At 39.2% G+C, this 18,957-nt stretch overlaps 1 protein-coding gene across 7 annotated transcripts in view; it reads right to left on the bottom strand.

The window, feature by feature from the left end:
* Positions 1-2,324: 2,324 nt before the first annotated feature.
* Mia2 (MIA SH3 domain ER export factor 2) overlaps positions 2,325-18,957 on the bottom strand; it is a 112,629-nt gene continuing 95,996 nt past the window's right edge. For all 7 annotated transcript variants that reach the window (XM_063246877.1, XM_063246883.1, XM_063246894.1 and 4 more), the window contains 3 exons: positions 5,607-5,665; positions 4,515-4,740; positions 2,325-2,948 (listed from right to left, as the gene is read on the bottom strand). In XM_063246877.1, coding sequence (XP_063102947.1) covers positions 2,761-2,948; positions 4,515-4,740; positions 5,607-5,665 — 473 coding nt within the window. In that variant the 3' untranslated portion in view covers positions 2,325-2,760. The remainder of the gene's footprint in view (positions 2,949-4,514; positions 4,741-5,606; positions 5,666-18,957) is intronic.

Genomic DNA, 18,957 nt, shown 5'->3' with positions numbered 1-18,957 from the left:
CTAAACTGTGGTATTATTTTATTACTGCTAAACAGGGGAACAGAAAGAAGAAAAAAATTACTCATTTGACTCTGATGTTCAAGAACATTCTGAATGACCCACAGAAATTGTTACTTGGATTGACAGAGAAGGAAATACAAATTTAAGAGCATGACTTGATATGACGGAATAATGTTTAAATGATCATAATGACATATATGCTACCTACTGAATCAAACTTCAGATCAACCACGGGACAATTACAAAAGACAGGTTATACTTGTACGCAATTAGAAAACTTGAAAATACAAATGTATAGCTAACATAAAGTAGGATCCTGGCTGAAACTGGAAAAAAGGGAAAGTGAGACAAAGGACACAGGCATTAAGAGAGGTTTAAATACTTTTCAATTACAAGGTCATCAATATAAAATCTAAATGAGCACCAAAACCCCAGTTTTTCATGAAGAAATCAATCTACAAACTGATAAATCTTGAAACAGGAATTAGATATGTGTTCCTTCTAAAGTTCTAGAATAATGAGAAAAGGGAAAATGTTTTAAAGTCTCAAATTATTTAAAAACAAGTAAGAGACACTGTAGCTAGGGATAAGGGACAAACAGGGTGTTACGGTTTGTGTTCACATGTCCCCCGCCAAAGCCTCATAGGATCATGGGGGCAGGCCTTTTGGAGGCCACTAAATCTGGCGTTTGTGACAAACTCACAGTCCAATGCTGGGATTAAGGGTGTGCTACACCCACCCCAGGGTGGACAGCCTGCATATAAGGGACAGCAAGAGGTCTGCCCTGTCACTTCTGCTTTCTCCCACTGTCATGAACTATTGCCCCTCTGTCATGAGACACCATGCCTTGAAGCCAGCCAATTATGGATTGAAACCTCTACAAACTATGAGCTAAATAAACCTTTCCTCCTTAAACTATAGGTGTTGGGTATTCTGTGGGAGACTCTTACTGTACTTATAAATATACTAGCTGGGCGTGATGACACACACCTGTAATACCAGCACTCTGGAGGTTGAGGCAGGAGGGTCCCTGCAAATTCAATACCCTGGGCTACACGGTGAGTTCAAGGCCAGCCTGAACTATAGCAAGACCCTGCCTAAAAAAAAAAAAATACTATTGCTTTCATTTGGGTATATTACTTTAAAAATATATTTGAAAGCTAAATACATTTTTCATTTATCCTATAGACCCAAAGTAAACCCAAAGCTAATCAGCTACATCAAGCCTTTCTGCCTTCCACTGTTTTTATCCCATGTTCTCGTCTCCACTACAATCCTGCTTTCTTAGTTTGTTCCCAATCTTTATTATTTGATGTTATTCTGTCCTCCCCTTCTGTGTCAAGCCATGACAAGTCTCCCCTCTCCTACAGAAAGTAAAAAAAACAAAATCCCCAAATCTGGCTTATAAACATAGTAGTCTTTGTCCAAAGGCTGGTAACCACAATGTTATGAGATAGCATATAAATCACAGAAATAGCCCAAGGTTCTGGAGGCTGGAAGCCCAAGATAAAGGCTCTGGATAGGTTCATTTCTGTTACAGAAGGCAAGTTCTCTAACTCAGAGACAGCAAGAAGGGTCAACAGGCTCCCTTGGGCCCCTTTTATAAAGTGAAAATCTCATTCACAGGGTGCCACCCTAGCCTCTCCCAAAAGGGCCTATCTGTTCACACCACCAGGATTTCAGCACATGGATTTTGGAGAGACACAAACATTCACAGCCCAGCAAACATCGATGTAATGATGTCCCTGTACCCTCATGCCATTTAGGATTGTACCCAAGCATTTCGATAGCCTTTCTTTTTAGGCTTTTTCTCCAAGATCAACATGGCAACAGGAGAGTGGAAATACTTTACAGGACCGGTGTTCCAGTAACATTCAGGAAATGCTGCCATGATGTGTCCTAATTACAAAAACATCATTGCTTTTTTCAAGAACATTTGTTTTTTGGCACTGAAGAAAACTAAATCAACTAGTTAACAGAATACTATAAGGTTTTATATCTTTCCTTTATAATCGTATTAATTTTGCAAGATTAAATACCTGACAAATTAAGAGGGAAAATGAAACAAAACTGTTTCACCAGGAAACTGGTGAACCAACTAAAATCAAAATTCTGAAATTCACTGTAGGCACTATCCTAGTTTTCTTTAAAACATAATTTTGACTTCTTAAAGCATACTAAATTGTTCCTTTGTGTCACTCATGTCTATTTGCAAAGAAGACACCATACTTTTCATAAGATAATAGAATGAGCCCCACAAAAAGATTTAGTTTGAAACTCCAAAGAGATTAGTACAGGAGAAAAAACTAATTTATGAAGCCATATTTATGGAAAAACTAGCCAATTTTATTTGCCAAACAAGACTTTAAATCAATTAATATTTATTTATTTAGGCATAAAGTTACTTTCACATTTGTTTACAACCTTAGTAAACACATTTCTTGGCATAAAGGTAGCTTTTGTTTGCAATTTAAAATATCCCCAACTGAAAGATTGCACATATAAAACTCCTATTATTGTGTATGTAATAGTGGACTAGATAATCAAATTAAAATAGTTATACTGTTTAGAATAAAATAAAACAAATAATTTACTCATAAGATTCATATGTAAATCATCTTTATTTACAAAATACTATCCTGAGAATTATAATTCCATGAAGCTTCAATTTGAGCAAAAGTATAATCACTTAAGTAACAGCAGTTACTTAAACTGAAAACAAGAGATAAAATTATTTTTGAAGAGAGATCAAAAATGTCCTCAGGTTTCTTGCTGTGGCTCTGGATGGTCAGCAGCCGGCTTGCTGGCAGGCAGGGGCGCGGTGGGCCCTGAAGGAAGCTCACTTCTACTTTCAGAAGGCGGGGGTGGGGCTGGGGGCTGGGGGGGAAATCCAGCGCTTGAGGGAAGAGGAGGAGGAGGAAAACCCCGCGGTGGATACACACTTCTCACTGTGCAAAGAGATTGGCAAAAGACACTTTTAACTTTTTAAGAATCTGAATTGCAGCCCAATTAAAATCACTAGCTTATAAATATCTACTCTTATATTCAAAAACTGACATCAGAATAATACATATCTAAAACTTAAATTTTTACATGAAGAAAAATGTTCCTTCTTCAACTATGTATGATTAATGGGAATATAATTTTAAACAATTTTTGTCTTACCACTTTAAAAAACAGGAGTTATTTCACAATCGATATACAGCTTCACTTTTGAAAACATTTTCACATAATATAATAATATTATTTCTACTATTTAACATTCAGACCAGTGATTCTGACTTAACATTATACTAAAACATTTCCAGTGATATTGAGATCATCTTAAAATTCCCCAAATTTTAAAAACAGAAGAGAAATGACAGAATGACTACACAGGGTAAAGTATAGACTTTTCTCTATTATTTGGTAACCATGTATTTATTCTGCAGAAATTTATGGCTCTAAATGGCACAGTATGGCTGTAAAACAATAGTTATTCCTTTTCTCTTATATAAGACTATTAAAGAGTCTCATGATAAATATATCTTAGGTTTTAAGTATGTAAGACTACACAGAAACTACTTCTGAAAAAGACTTAAAAATAAATTAGCCAGTAATTTTTTTTTTTTTTTTTGAGATAGGGTCTCGTTATGTAATTCAGGCTGGCCTTGAACTCACTGTGTAGCCTAGCTGGCCTCAAACTCATGGCAATCCTCCTGCCTCAGCCTCTGCAGTGCTGGGATGATATGTGTGCACTACCACACCCATGCAGTACACAATTTTAATCTAAAAATATAAATAATTAACTAATTACCAAAAATAACAAGTTTCTATTGAATAAGCCTGACCATGGGGGCGCATGCCTGTAATTTCAGCTACTCAGGAGGCTAAAGCAGAAGGATCACAAGTTTGAGGCCAACCTAGGCAAACTTAATGAGACCTTGACTCAAAATAAAAATGGGCGGGGGATGCAACTTAGCATTAAAGAGCTAATATAAGACCCTAGATTCAGTGCCCAAGTCTAGAAAAAGAAAACAGAGAGATACAAATAATTTTAGTCTTAACATAAGATTACTGCAAAAAAACCATAATTTTCCAGACTACTACAATACAGAAATAGTTCCACGTTGCCCATCATGGTGGCACATGCCTATAATCCCAGCACTCAGGAGACTGAAGCAGGAGGATCACTGTGAGTTCAAGACTACCCTGGGCTACATATTTTCAAGCCCAGCCTGAACTGCATAGTAAAACTCTGTCTCAAACACACACACACACACACACACACACACACACACACAGAGGGGGAGAGAGAGAAAGGCACAGTTGCCAGTTATTCAGATAAAGCAAGTGGAAGCCTTCCTGTATTCCACTGACGGCTGGTTGCCCTTCATTTGGAAAAGTAATGGTATATTCACAGAATGTCAGAAAAGTTATTCTTCTGTTGTATTACCATATGAATAGACAGTAAAATTAGTATCTTTGATTTACTGGGTAAAACACAAATTAAATTTTTAAAAAAGAAGGCCTACTTGGGAATGGAGGAAGTGGGCCAGAGAAATCCCTTGGAGGAAAATAGTCTCGAGGCGCTCCGTACATGCTTCCTGGAGGAGGTGGAGGAAAAGGTGGTCCTCTCCTCATGATCTGGCTCCTTGGATACATTAGAAACGGGGGACGCGGGGGAAACGGCGGAGGAACAAAGCCAGGGCCGGCTGCTCTGCTCTCAGCAGGGAGGGAAGAACCCGGCACATTTGAATTCTGTAACAAATCCACATATGGCAGTCACTAAAACAGCCACAAAACTCACAGTAATTTTCCTAAATATCTTAGACATAGAAGAAAGCCACACACAACTAGATAGAAAGCAATCCATAGCAGCCTCAGTTAACAGAACAAGATTCAGTTTTCCACAGTAACTCAACAGAAAATGACCTTTACCAACAAAGTAATATTCTGGCTAAAGCTAAGATACAACTATAATTCAAAAATTTCAAAACATACACTTTTTAAAACTTTGAGACAAGATCTTGTTAGGTCACTAAATTACTCAGGCTGTGATCAAACTTCTAGTCCTGCCTCAGCCTCCTGGAGTGCTGGGATTACAGGTGTGTGCTACCATACTCGGCAAAACACACATTCTTTTCTCCAGCACATGGGGGGAGCGGATGGCAAGATGCTTGTTTTCAGTGATAAACCAATATCATAAATGCAGTAAAAACGAATTAAATGTAGTAAACAGAGGTACAGTGCTTCCTCCCACATGAGGGGCCCTGGGTTCAATCCTCAGTGCCATAAAAATGGAACAAAACACGTTTGTTTGTCGTTTGGTTTTGTTTTGTTTTTTTCAAATAAAAACCCAAATGGTAAAAATTCAACATCTTGTTCTACTAGTAAACTAATTTAAACCCTAAGCCTACAGGTTGTACTTTATCTCCACAGTTTAAAAATTCAGGGAAAAAGATTTTTAAAAAATAGCAAACAGCTTTAATGCTGGGTATGAACTGAATTTTACTGAAAAAAAGATTCATATCACAAAGCAAGTTATTAGCTATATTTCTATTCTATTAAACCAAGTGACCAAAAGGCTCTTTAACACATGGACAAATTCTGTCTTCTATACTTACACCAGGATCATCTTTGGTATCATTTCTACTGGATTCCATTTCTGAAGACACTGGCCCATCTAGACATAAAAGTTAAACAATGAAAAATACAGGACTTAGCATTTTATTCTTAGATTACTTTCAGACCATCAAGGACACTGATGTTCCCCACTCCACCTGCTGGCAGGCACTGGCTTAACATCAGCGTGTTACATTAGGGGCACAGGAACAGCTCAGGTCCCCAGAAATCCCCGAGGACGGGCGTTCTTCAGCAGTGTGCCACTGCTGAAGTCATCACTATGACTGCTCCTGCCCCCTAGGCAATCTGCTGCAGCAGCATCGTGACAGAACATGTAGGAGGGAGCATCCACCCTTCTTCCTTCCTTCCTCCTTCCCTTCCTTTCTTCTCCTTTTTCTTCTTTCCCTTCTTATTCATTCACCAAGAAACACAGATTGGTCATCTGAATTTAGCCAATTTCTAAATAAAAGTTCCTGACTCTGAAAGCATAAATGCAAACTTCTCTGACCACAACCACTGCCTCTTCTCTCGCAGCCCTCTCTTTCTGTCATTCTTTCCTATTATCTATCCTTCAACATCACTGAGGCTTCCAGTCCACCAGTGTAACTGAGTTGCCTCCTTTCTTTTCATCTTTCTCTACAATTCCAAGTCTGTCACTCGAAACAGCTATTAATCTTTGCCTGGTTGATCATTTTTCAGTTGTGCATCTCAACATACTAAGCTTAATCTAGAGCTCAGCTTTTACTTTGTTTATCTATATCAAGGCCACCTAAACTCACAGGAGGGGGAAAACTGGCTCATGCAGCCCGGCACTACTCCAGTTCCCAGTTCCACCACCCGACTCCGACTCCGGGGGCACACAGCCTGGCCTCCCTTCTGTGTCTTCTAAGCCAGCTTTCTCCTCAGCAATCGGAACCTCTATTCTCCTCAAATGCTTACATCTGTAATCCAGCATAAACGTTTCACAACTATATTCCTGTGATCTTCCCCCTGCTATCAGGATCCTTCCAGACAACCTACAGCCCTGACCCTGTGCTCAGAATCCCTCTCCTGGAGCTTCCCTCTCTGTCGGCTCCCTCCCTCTGTTTCTGCTCCATCCAAGTCTTCCCTACTCAAAACTGAAAGAGGATTTCTTTCTAGCTACGTGTCTCCTTCACAATCCACAGCTATTGAGTATACACCGTTCAGAATTCCTCCACTTTTGATCTCCTGTTACTGTAACCTATTTGCAATATCTGTGTTCCACTGAAATTATTTTACAGAAATTAAGAAAGTTTCTTTGTATGCTAAATTAAAAATAGATACTATTAATCCTTATCTTACATTACAGAAGCCAACCCTTACTTAATAGTCTCATTTTCTGAGGTTTTAATTACCTGCTGCCAACTATGGTATGAAAAATATTAAATGAAAAATTCCAAAAAAACAACTCAGAAGTCTGACACAGCATACCTTTTTAAGTAGCATAATAAAATGTCACATCATTCATTTCTACCCTGCCTGAGACATGAGTCATTCCTTTGGCCAGTGCATTCACTGCATACCCTACTGAGCCCGTAAGCAGCATCTCAGTTATCAGCTAGACTACTGTCACAATATCATGACAGTGCTTGTGTTCATAAAGGTACCATCATTTTACTTAACAATGGTCCAAATGTACAAGAGTAGCGATGCAAAGGAGACACAAGGGTACAAAATACGTGTCATGGTTTGTGTCCAGATGTCCCCCCAAAGCCTTATGTGGTCACAGGACTTTTCCACAGGTGGCTGAATCTAGAATATGCAATGTTGGAATTAAGGGTAGATGACTGCTGGGTCAGTCACTGCAGTCTGGCTAACACAAAAGTGACAGAAATAGGTTCATCTCCCCTTCTGCTTTTGTTGCTTTTGGTGTTTTCCACCACTATGAACGGTTACCCCTCTGCCATGCACTCTGCCTTGGAGCCAGCTGATTATGAACCTCTACAAACTGTGAGCTAAATACCTTTCCCCCTTTAACTTTGGGTGTCATGTATTTTGTCTCAGCAACAAGTGACTAAGACAACATGAAAAGACAGATTAACTCTGGTGCTATGTGGCAATGCTGCAGGAGATACAGGAAAAAACATACTACACAGAAGGTTCACTGGGGGATCCTGACACATATTTCCTATGAATAAAGGGGGGCATTGTATATTCCACTTTGCTGACCACACCCTCCCTCCCTCTTGAAATGTTCTCAGCCTCTTATTTCTATAACAAGTCCCTTCTTTCTCTACAGCTACTGCTTTGTAGTATCTTTGAAATCCACTATTTCTGACCATCTTTATTTAAGTAGTGCTATTTCTGAAGGGCCACTTTGGACACTTCTTTTTCCATCCTATCCCTCCTATAGCTTTCATTAGATATATGTAGTTAGATGTAACTTCTATATCTGCAATGCAGATCTTGACCACCTAACTGAAGTCATAAAGTTGCATCCTATGTGCCTTTTTTTAGAGATGGGTCTCACTGTGTAGTCCAGGCTGGCCTTGAACTTAGTTGTATAGTCCAGCTGGTCTGAAACGCACGGGAATCCTCCTCCTTCGGCCTCCCCAGTGCAGGGATTACAGGCATGTGCCACCACGCCCAGCTAGTACTGCTGATTTTATTCAAAGTATAACCTATAATTTTTCTTATCAAACTCGCTCCTTGTCTCAGAACAATGAATGGTCCTTCCTTCACTCACCCAAATACCACAGCCAGGAACTGGGTATCAGCCAAGGCTCCTTCTACTGTACCTCCCTCCCACATGGCTTCCATCCTAAATCCTAATTCTGTTTCTTCCACATCCATTCACATTGATCTAGCCTCTCCACTAAACCCCTGCCATCACTCTTATTGATTCCTGTCACAGTCTCCTGAAAAGTTACCCTGCTTCCAATCTTATTGTTCGCTAAGCTCCATAACACAATCACAGAATCACTTTTAACACACTCATTATCCTGAGAATAAGGCACATATTTCTGAACAGTTTGCAAGGTCTCGCAAAATCGAAACCATGCTTACCTCAGAGGCCACTTGCTTAACTATTGCCTGGCACACTCCAGGGAACAGCCATAATTTGTCAAGCATTCTGTTAATGTATGAGTTGTGTTTTCTAAACTACATCAGGATTCAGGTTTAACTGCAGTGCTGGCGCTTTGCAATAAGTAAGTGGGTTTTGGGTGCTCTCAGTCTCTAAAAGATTTGGCATCACTGTTCTACAACACTGCCATTGTCCTTTCAGTCCAGCTAGCTTCATTTAATTCTCAGTGTACATGCCACTTCTTCTGTTTGTTTGGTTTGGTTTGGGCGGGGGGGCGGGGTTGGTACTGATGATCCAACTCATAACCTTGCGCTAGCCAGGCAGGCACGTAAGCTGCTGAGCTAAATCCCAAGCCCCTACATGCCACTTATATTAAGAAGCTTTTCTTGACTACCTCACACTCAATCCACTTCCACTTCACGTGGGTCAGTGCCTTAGGCACTGCCACAACGTGACTACTGTGTTCCATAGTGTAACTTCCCTCACCCCTTCATTAGACCTCAAGGTATAGGAATACTGGGCACATACTCATCACCAACACAACAGCAACTACCACAATGCCTGGAAGCATCCAATAGGTAACAGTCACGTACTGCATAACAATATTCAGCTCAGTGACAGACCACATATATGACACTGGTCCCACAAGATTATACTGCCTAATGACACTATAGCACAGCGACAGCCAACCCTTTAGAGATCTAGTATCCAAAGTGCAACACAAAACCCACTTATTTATTACAAAGTGCCAACACTGCAATTAAACCTGAATGCTGAGGTTTTAGTTTAGAAAACACAACTCCTATATTAACATCATTTACCTTAAAAGAAAAACACAGTAACAGAGTTTTCATTGCTACAAACAGCTTTTGACTGAGGGATGAGAGATTGCACTTGGTGCCCTTTTGCACAATTAATGTGATCTTTGCTTTGTATGCATGCTAATAATTTGTCAAACCTTGGACTCAGGGACTTGGTTGGCATGCTGAGATAGGGTTCTACGAGGCTGCTACAGCAAGTGTGCCGTAAGTTCACCACCATTGTTATGGCATTTTAGTTTGCATTAATCATCACATGCTCTGAAGTTTCAGAACAATGAACTCATCCAATAACACATTTCTTCTTTTTCTACAGTCTCAAAAAAAGAGGCGATACTTAACGTAAAGAAAGTAAGTCAACATGACACATTCTACTGAGAAATGCATCCCAAAAGTATACACATTCCCTTTCAGTTTTTCACTAGTTAATCTTCTGGCAAAGCGCAGTGGCACAGTACCTGCTTGGCAAGTGTGAGGGCCTGAGTTTGACTTCCTGAACCAAAAAAAAAAAAAACCACTGAAAATTTAAAAAATGGTGTGTAAGATGGATGAACATATTATTAAGTTTTTGTTGGATTACTGAACACAGCTGTTTGCAGTCTCACTGTTTGAATGTCCACATTGTATGCTTTAATCCTGTAAATTGAACAACTATTTCTAAGAGGACAATATGTAATCTATTAGTGATTTCTTACTGGTTTTTTTTTTTTAAATTCTGTATTACTTGTACCCTTATAATGTTTTGTTTTTTTCCTTTAAATAAAATAAAAAAAAAAAAAAAACTTTAAAACTGAAGCTAGACTTCCAGGAGAACATGGCGGATAGATAACAGCAGCTATGGAGGCTCTCTGAGATAGCCAGCTTAGATTCCAGGAATGGTGCAGTATGGGGAGTCCTAAGCAGGGGGAGATATACCCTGCCGACCCAGGAACAAACTAAGCTGAGAGAAAACAACTGGAAATGCAATCCTGGTGCTATGACTGTAACAGCTAAAGTCTCAGTGTCGAAGCTGGAACCCGCGCCTCTGGAAACTACGGCTTGAATTTCCTGCCACTGCTGCTGTATCTGAATCGGCACAGCAGGGACAGAAACGTGAAAGCTCTGAGAGCGGGAATCAGCAAACCGAATTGAGAGCAGAGCTGGAAGGGAGTCCTGCATCGACCTGCGGTAAGTGAGAGGAATGGCGACCCTTCCATAGTCTAGGAGGTTCCAACAGAGGACATTCTGGGACCCGGCAGACTAGCCTAGCCGGAACAGAATGCTGCAGGGACTTCAGTAACATATTCCCCCTCTCGAGCGGGATTGGTGGGGAGCACTTGACCTGGGTGACGCCGCAGACTAAGACCCAGTAGGCTAGCCCAAACCAGGTCCCTGCGCCTGGTGGTGTACCCGAATGCAGTGAAGCCTTCAGCAGGTTGACTGACCTGGAAAGGCGGGTCTAGCATAGGCTGCCCAGATCTGTGTCTCCCTAGTACACTGCAGTGGGAGGGAACACCTAGCCAGCGTGATTCAAACAAACTGTAACTGACAAAGAAAGAAACTGGGCCTCTTATATACGCTTGTATGGAAGCAACAAAAAGTATGGGAAGAGGGAGCAACAAGAAAGGGTCCTCAGTCCCCAATCCTGACAACATTGATCCAGGAAAGGTAAATGCAAAGGAGAATGAGGGCAGAAAACATGCAATATCAGGCACGGCACCAATAGACATAAAGCGATATCTCTGGAACCTTACAGACAAGTTCAAAAGTGAAGTATTTAACCAAGTAAAGCAAGATATTAGTAGAATAGTTAAAGAAATGCTAAGCACCTCCCAAGAAAAAACAGATGGTGGAATGGAAGAACAGAAAAAAAGGGGAGAATTCTTTGATGGAGAAAATAGAGAAAACATAGAATATGTGAAGCAAGTTCAAAGAGATTACCAGGAAACTAAAAACTTTATTGAAAGCTGGCATATCAGCTTGAAAGAAACTAAGGATAGATTATCTGAACTGGAGGACAGATTTGTAATGTGGGAGCTCATGAAAGGAAAAACTTCTTGAAAATAACAAGGAAACAAGCAGTAACAATACAAAGGTTAGAAGATGATAAGAGGATCTATAACCTAAGAATTAAGAATGTAAAGGAAGAAGCAGTGATACAAACAAATGAACTGCAAAAGCTATTCACAGAAATAATCCAGGAGAATTTCCCTAATTTAGCAAAAGGTAAAGATACTCAGATGTATGAGGCATACAGGACCCCAGCCACCTATAATCCAAACAGAGCTACACTCAGGCATATAATAATCAAAATTCCAGAAATCCAATATAAGAACAGAATATTAAAAGCCATCAGAGACAAGAAACAGATCACTTACAAGGGAACACCCATCAGAATTACAGCAGACTTCTCGGCATAAACCATCAAATCACGAAGAGCGTGGGGTGAAATAATTCAAGCTTTGAAAGACAATAACCTCCAGCCAAGATTGATATATCTTGCACAACTGTCCCTAGAAATTAATGGAGAAACAAGGTGCTTCCAGGATAAAGAGGAACTAGGGGAATTTGTGACCACCAATTCAACTCTACAGAGAATACTGCAGGACATTCTAAAAGAGAAAAATACCAAGATCCCAGAAACAGTGGCAGAGAGGTCACAATGAATGGAGCAGAAAGCAAAATGAAGAAGACAAACTGACAACTAATGACAGAAAAAAAGCTCAACGGAAATGAGGAAGAGAAGGTTGGATGGTAGGAACAGCTATTTTGGAGAAAACAAGACATCATAATAGCTAGTGCTGATTTAATATCATCTTGTTTTGAGGTCCCATCAAGCTTTTGTTCTTCTGGCTCCATCAGTCTTAACATGTTGTATCTTATTGGATTTTATTATATGTGATAATATAAACAAAAACTTTTACAGATAAGGAGATAATACAGAAACCATTGTTCATTTTCTGTTAGTTGGTCCTCAATACCATAATACTGTCATCCTCTTGAATGGTTTTACATTGTCTTGATATGTTTGATGCTACAGTATACAAAGTTATACTCAAAGATTTCAAGGAAAGACACACTGTGGTAACTACTTTTATGTCGGGATATCTTGTGGTGAAACACTATTTTGCTTAAATGGTTATGTTCTGACCTGTGTGCTATTTTGTTGTTATGTCCTCTTTTATCTCAATCTCCTTTTTTTAAATTATTTTTTATTTTTTTAATTAAGGAAAAAATAAATTAAAAATAGCAGGATATATTATAGTAACCCACTTTTCCTATTAACTTGATTTGAAACCCTGTATTGCTCTCACCATCTTGTTTGGATTGATTTTACTCTATTCTGTTTTGCTTGACAGTACCAAGTTTGAGAGTATAGGCAACAACTGTGAAGACAGTAAGATTCACTATAATGCCCATTCTGGTTTGACTATTATCTTCTTTTGAAGTCTTGTAATGTCTCCAATGTTTAGGTTTTATTGGTTTTGTTCTTTACTGTTTTGTTCAATTTTATTATAACTGATGATATAGGCAATTCTTTTTAAAATAGCAAGAGGCATTATGGTAACCATTGCTGATCACCTTGTATTCTGTTTTTACATTATGCACTATGTCCATCCTTTTGATTTGACTGACTCTGTTTTGTTATGTCACATTTGGTTTTATTCTCTTCAAAAAAAAAAGTAGTAAGAACTGTAGGAATAATAAAACCCAAAATGTGTAATTGTCATTGTAAAAAAGAGAGGAAAACAAAGTGCTCTAAAGGATATAACTGCATGTATATTTAAGTGTATAAGATAGAGGGACTTCCGGGAGAACATGGCGGACAGATAACAACAACTACCGGAGGCTCTCTGAAAGACTCGGCTCAGAGGCCAGGAATGGTGCGGACTAAGGAGACATAAGCAGGTGGAGATATGCTCTGCTGACTCAGGAACGAACTGGGCTGAGAGAAACCAACTTGGAATGCATTCCTGGTGCTAAAACAGGAACAGAAAAGCCTCGGTGTGGAGGCTGGACCCCACGCCATTGTAAGCCGCGATTTGGGTTTCCCGCCGTGCGGCGGCTGGCTGCCTCTACAGTGGCTCAGCAAGGAGGGAGACTCCCAGAAGCTCTGAGAACGGCAATCTGCGAAAGGCAGGGAGGCGTGCACTGACTTGTGGTGAGGTGAGTGAGAGAAGCTGACACTCTACCACAGTTTGACTCCAGCAGAGGACTTTCTGGGCCCGAGCAGTCCTGCGGGAGCAGGGCACGGTGGCAACTCCAGCCACACATCCCCCTCTCGGGCGAGATTGGTGAAAAGTGCCTGGCCTGCGTGACGCTGCCTGCGGACCTGGTAGGCTGTCCCAACCCAGATCCCAGAGCCTGACGGTGGCCGGGACGGGAGATGCGTAGGCTGCCTGGTCCGTAACTCCCTGGTGCGCAGCGGTGAGCGGGAACACCTAACTGGCGCAATTCGATCAGGCTGTGGCTGACTGGGAGAGAAGCTGGGCCTCTTATATAAGCTTGCATATATAAGGAACAGAGAAGAAGAGGCAGCATGGGAAGAGGCAGCAACAAGAAAGGCTCCTCGGCCCCCAATTCTGAGAAACAGGCAATAGCAGACACCGCACCAATATACATTAAGCACCATATAGACAGCCTCATAGACCAATTCAGGAATGAAGTTATCAATGACCTGAAGCTAGAAGTATGCAGAATAGTTAGAGAAATGCTAAGTACCACCCAAGAAAAAACAGGCGGTGGAATGGAAGAGCAGAAAAAAAAGGGGAGAATTGTTTGATGGAGAAAACAGAGAAAGCATAGAATACGTGAAGCAGGTTCAAAGGGACTACCAAGATACCAAGAAGTCCATAGAAGACTGGCATAACAGCTTGAAAGAAACTAAGGACAGACTATCTGAACTGGAGGGCAGACTTGTAATATGGGAGAATGAAATGAAAAACTTCTTAAAAATAACAAAGAAACAAACAGCAATAATACAAAGACAAGAAGATGATAAGAGGATCCATAACTTAAGGATTAAGAACATAAAAGAAGAAGTAGGGACACAAACAAGTGAACTACAAAAGCTACTCACAGAAATAATCCAGGAGAATTTTCCTAATTTAGCAAAAGGTAAAGATACTCAGATGTATGAGGCATACAGGACCCCAGCTACCTACAACCCAAACAGAGCAACACCCAGGCATATAATAATCAAAATTCCAGAAATTCAATACAAGAACAGAATATTAAAAGCTGTAAGAGACAAGAAACAGACCACTTACAAGGGAACACCCATCAGAATTACAGCAGATTTCTCTTCACAAACCATCAAATCACGAAGAGCGTGGGGGGAAATAATTCAAGTTTTGAAAGATAATAATCTCCAGCCAAGATTGAGATATCCTGCACAACTGTCCCTGGAAATTGATGGAAAAACAAGGTGCTTCCAGGATAAAGAGGAACTGGGGGAATTTGCAACCACCAATTCAACTCTCCAGAGAGTATTGCAGGATATTCTAAAAAAAGAAAAATACAAAGAATCCAGAAATAATGGCAGAGAGGCCACAACGAATGGAGCAGAGAACAAAATGAAGAAGACAAACTGACAGCTACTGACAGAAAAAGAGCTCAACAGAAATGAGGCAGAGAAGATTGGATGATAGGAACAGCTATTTTGGAGAAAATGACATCTTAATAGGTAATACTGATTTCGTATCATGTTGTTTTGAAGTCTCATCTAGCTTTTGTCCTTGTGTCTCCAATGGTCTAAATAGGTTGTATCTTACTGGATTTTATTATGTACGATATTATAAGCAAAAACCTTGTAAAGACAAGGAGATTATACAGAAACCATTATTCATTTCCTGTTAGTCGATTCTAAATACTCTGTAATGCTGTCATTCTCTTGAATGGTTTTACATTGCTTTGATATACTTAATGCTACAGTATATGAAGTTGTACTCAAGGATTTCAAAGAAAGACAATATGGTAACTACTTTTAGGTTAGGATTATCTGGTGGTGAAACACTATTCTGCTTAAATGGTTATGTTTTGATCTGCGCTGTTTCGTTGTTATGCCCTCTTTTATCTCAATCTCCACTCCATTATTTACTTTTTTATCTTTATCCTTTTAATTAAAGGAAAAAAATAGCAGGATATATTATAGTAACCCACTTTGACTTTTTATTACCTTGATTTAAAGCCCTGTATTACTCTCACCATCTGGTTTTTAACTGATGTTCCCCTATTCTGTTTTGCTGGATAGTATCAGGTTCGAAAGTTTAGGCATCAGCTGTGAAGATAATGAGATTCATTATGACGCCTATTCTTGTTGACTTTTATCTACTTTTGAAGACCTACAATGTCTCCAATGTTTTGGTTTTGTCGGTTTTATTCTTTACTGTTTTGTTCAATTGTATTATAACTAGCGATATAGGCAATTCTATTAGAGATAGCAGGAGGCATTATAGTAACCATTGTTGATCACCTTGTATTATGTTTTTACATTATCTATTATGTCCACCCTTTTGACTTGACCGATTCTGTTCTGTTATGTCACATTTGGTTTTACTCTCTTCCAAAAAAGTAATAAGAACCGTGGGAGCAATGAAACCCAAAATGTGTAATAGTCATGGTACAAAAGAGAGGAAAAGAAAGTGCTCCAAACTATATAACTGCATGTATATTTAAGTGTATAAGATAGAAAATGATATCACAGAGTTTTATTGGATCAATGAACAGAACTGTTTGCAGTATCATTGATGGAATGTCCACTTTACAAGCTTTAATTTTGTGACTTGAATAATTATTTCTAAGATGACAATATGTAATCCATTAACTAGTGATTTCCTACTGTTCATTTTTTTTCTGTAAATCTGTATAACTTGTACCCTTTCACTGCTTTTTTTCTCTTTTCTCCTTAAATAAAATTAAAAAAAAAAAAGTGTATAAGATAGATAACCATTATTGAGTTTTTGTTGGATCATTGAACAGAAATGTTTGCAGTCTCACTGTTTGAATGTCCACTTTATATGCTTTAACTTTGTAACTTGAACAACTATTTCTAAGATGACAATATGTAATCTATTAACTAGTGATTTCCTATTTTTTTTTTGAAATTCTGTATAACTTGTACCCTTTTTCTGTATTTTTTTCTTTTTCTCCTTAAATAAAAAAATAAATAAAAATAAAACTGAAGCTAATACTAGATGCGTGGTGCTATGGTACCCATCAAGACTGAAGGGTGCAGGAGGTAACAGAATAACCCAGGGCTTCACAGAAAAGGCAAATCCAAGTGTTGGCAGTCAGCCTCAGGTTCCTTAGCTCAATTCAGATGGAAATTGTGAATCAGCAAAGTGCAGCTCCCTAGTGGTCCTAATGTCGGTATCCTAGCGGTCCTAATGGGTATCAGGTAACACTGGCTGCCAACAGTCCATACAGCCTCTGCTGCTCACTCTCATTTTGTGCTGGACACTGCAGGTTGCCTCTGCTGGGCGCTAGGTCTCTGTGGTCAGTTTTTGTTGGCTGCTGGTCGTTGGAGCTCTTTAGTACTAACAGCTCTGTTTATTCACTCTCTCCACACTACTCAGAGTAAAAATCCTAAGCAGATTTATAGGACTTTTGGGATCCTACTCAAGAAATAAATCACAAGGAGGCTTGCAGGAACACCAAAGGGTGTCTATTTTAACGAGGTCTGTGTTGCAGCACATGGGGGCTGGCACAGAAGGAGCACCCCTTGACCAAACCCCAGTAACATGTTTCTTACAGCCTCGCATTGAATGACACATGACTACAGAAAGTACATTGATGGCTGATTCTACTCGCCTTTCTTTTCAGTGAAGTGCAGTGGTCAAGACCACAGCTCTGGAGTCACACAGATGTGCACTATCTGGTCTCTGATACTTCTGACATCTTGAACATCTTTTGAAGTCTGTGGTTTTTAACTCATAAAATGAGGACAATAAAAATACTGACTTCATAGGATCACCATGAACATTAAGTGAGGTAATTCTTTTTTACTCAACAAATGTTTGCTGACCATCAGTGCTACTCAATGTTTTGGCCATATTTCTCACATTCACCTCTATCCTGATGTAAACCAATATATGAATACATAAGAATCTAAGCTAACACAAACATAACAGCCCAGGTATATATACTGACAGACTAAAACTAACATATTTATACAGAATTTTCCATCTCACAAAATGAGCTCTGCACACATGAACTTACTAAATCCTGCTAATGATCATGTCAACTGATGAATAACTCAACTTTATAGCTGCTATTCATCAATGACATGTGCTATTCCTTTTGTTGTGCTCATGCTCAGTAAATTTTCCAAGTTCATTCAAAAGCAATTCAAATGCCATCTTCCTGGTGGAATTTTCTGATCTTTCACCAAGCCAGGAGCTCTGTCTCCAACCACAGCATACTCTCTATAGAACATTCCACCTGACTGTCATTAATCAAACTTACATAGTTATCTGTCTCTCTAATGTGTTAGAATCTTAAAGCTTCCCATATTTACATCCTATGCCATGTCATGCAGAGTGAGTATATCCTAATGAGCACTTAAAAATTCCGTGCTAGGGCTGGGGATACAGTTCAGTGAGTGGCAGAGTACTTGCCTAGCATGAACCAGGCCCTTGAGTTCCAGCACCAAAAAGCAAACAACAACAACAAAAAAAAAAACCACTCAAATTTAGCATATTATTTTGGTTCTAGTTGAATTACAAAGCAGGAAAAATTTTAAGAGCCAAATAATTATCTTAATTATAACTAACAAGGGAGCTGGGGATTTAGCTCAGCGGTATAAGTGTCTGTGTTGCGAAAAGGCAGTCGTGAGTTTGATACCCGGTACTGGTAAAAAGGAAAAAGACAAAAAAAAAATTATAACTAACAAAAGAAAGCTAGAATGTAGGGCCTGCATCTCTGCTTATTATTCAAAATATACTGGATTTGAAAATAACTATTTCAAATAGATAATGTTCCCCAAAAATAGATTTTCCTAAGGAAATCTCTTAACAATGCATTTAATTTTCTGCTTTTTAAAAATTATTTTTTCTCATATTAACAAATTTTGACAGCTACACTAAATAATATCTTTCCAAACTTTAGTGAACACCTATGAGGTAGTTTAAGTCACAGTGACAGTAGACTGCTCAGTAAATGCTAGCTAAATAAGTCTAATTAGAAATGTTTAAACAAAGTAACTGATTAACCATAATAGAGGTGTACCTAAATTAACTTTCTTGTGCACATTCACTTATCCATCCATATCCCTGCCTAATTTCCCTGCTTACTAAACAGCTTATATGGAAATGGGCTAGAAAACTTTAAAAGTTTTCCACCGTAGGTATATTTAGTGAACCCATCACCATGTTGCTCAAACCAAGCACCAACATATGTTTAGATGCCACTTCTGTGTACAGTATAACAAGAAACATAAACAAGCAGTTTCAGGAAAGAAATCTCACTTTAAAAGCAAGGAGAGGTAGAGATTGTAGTAGCTTTCATTCA

This window comes from Cavia porcellus, unplaced genomic scaffold, assembly GCF_034190915.1.
Source record: "Cavia porcellus strain 051 isolate PalLab524CR breed Dunkin Hartley unplaced genomic scaffold, mCavPor4.1 scaffold_1, whole genome shotgun sequence".
Classification (NCBI taxonomy): domain Eukaryota; kingdom Metazoa; phylum Chordata; class Mammalia; order Rodentia; family Caviidae; genus Cavia; species Cavia porcellus.
The sequence above is the reverse complement of the archived record's forward strand: the minus strand, read 5'-3'. Positions and strand labels throughout refer to the sequence as shown.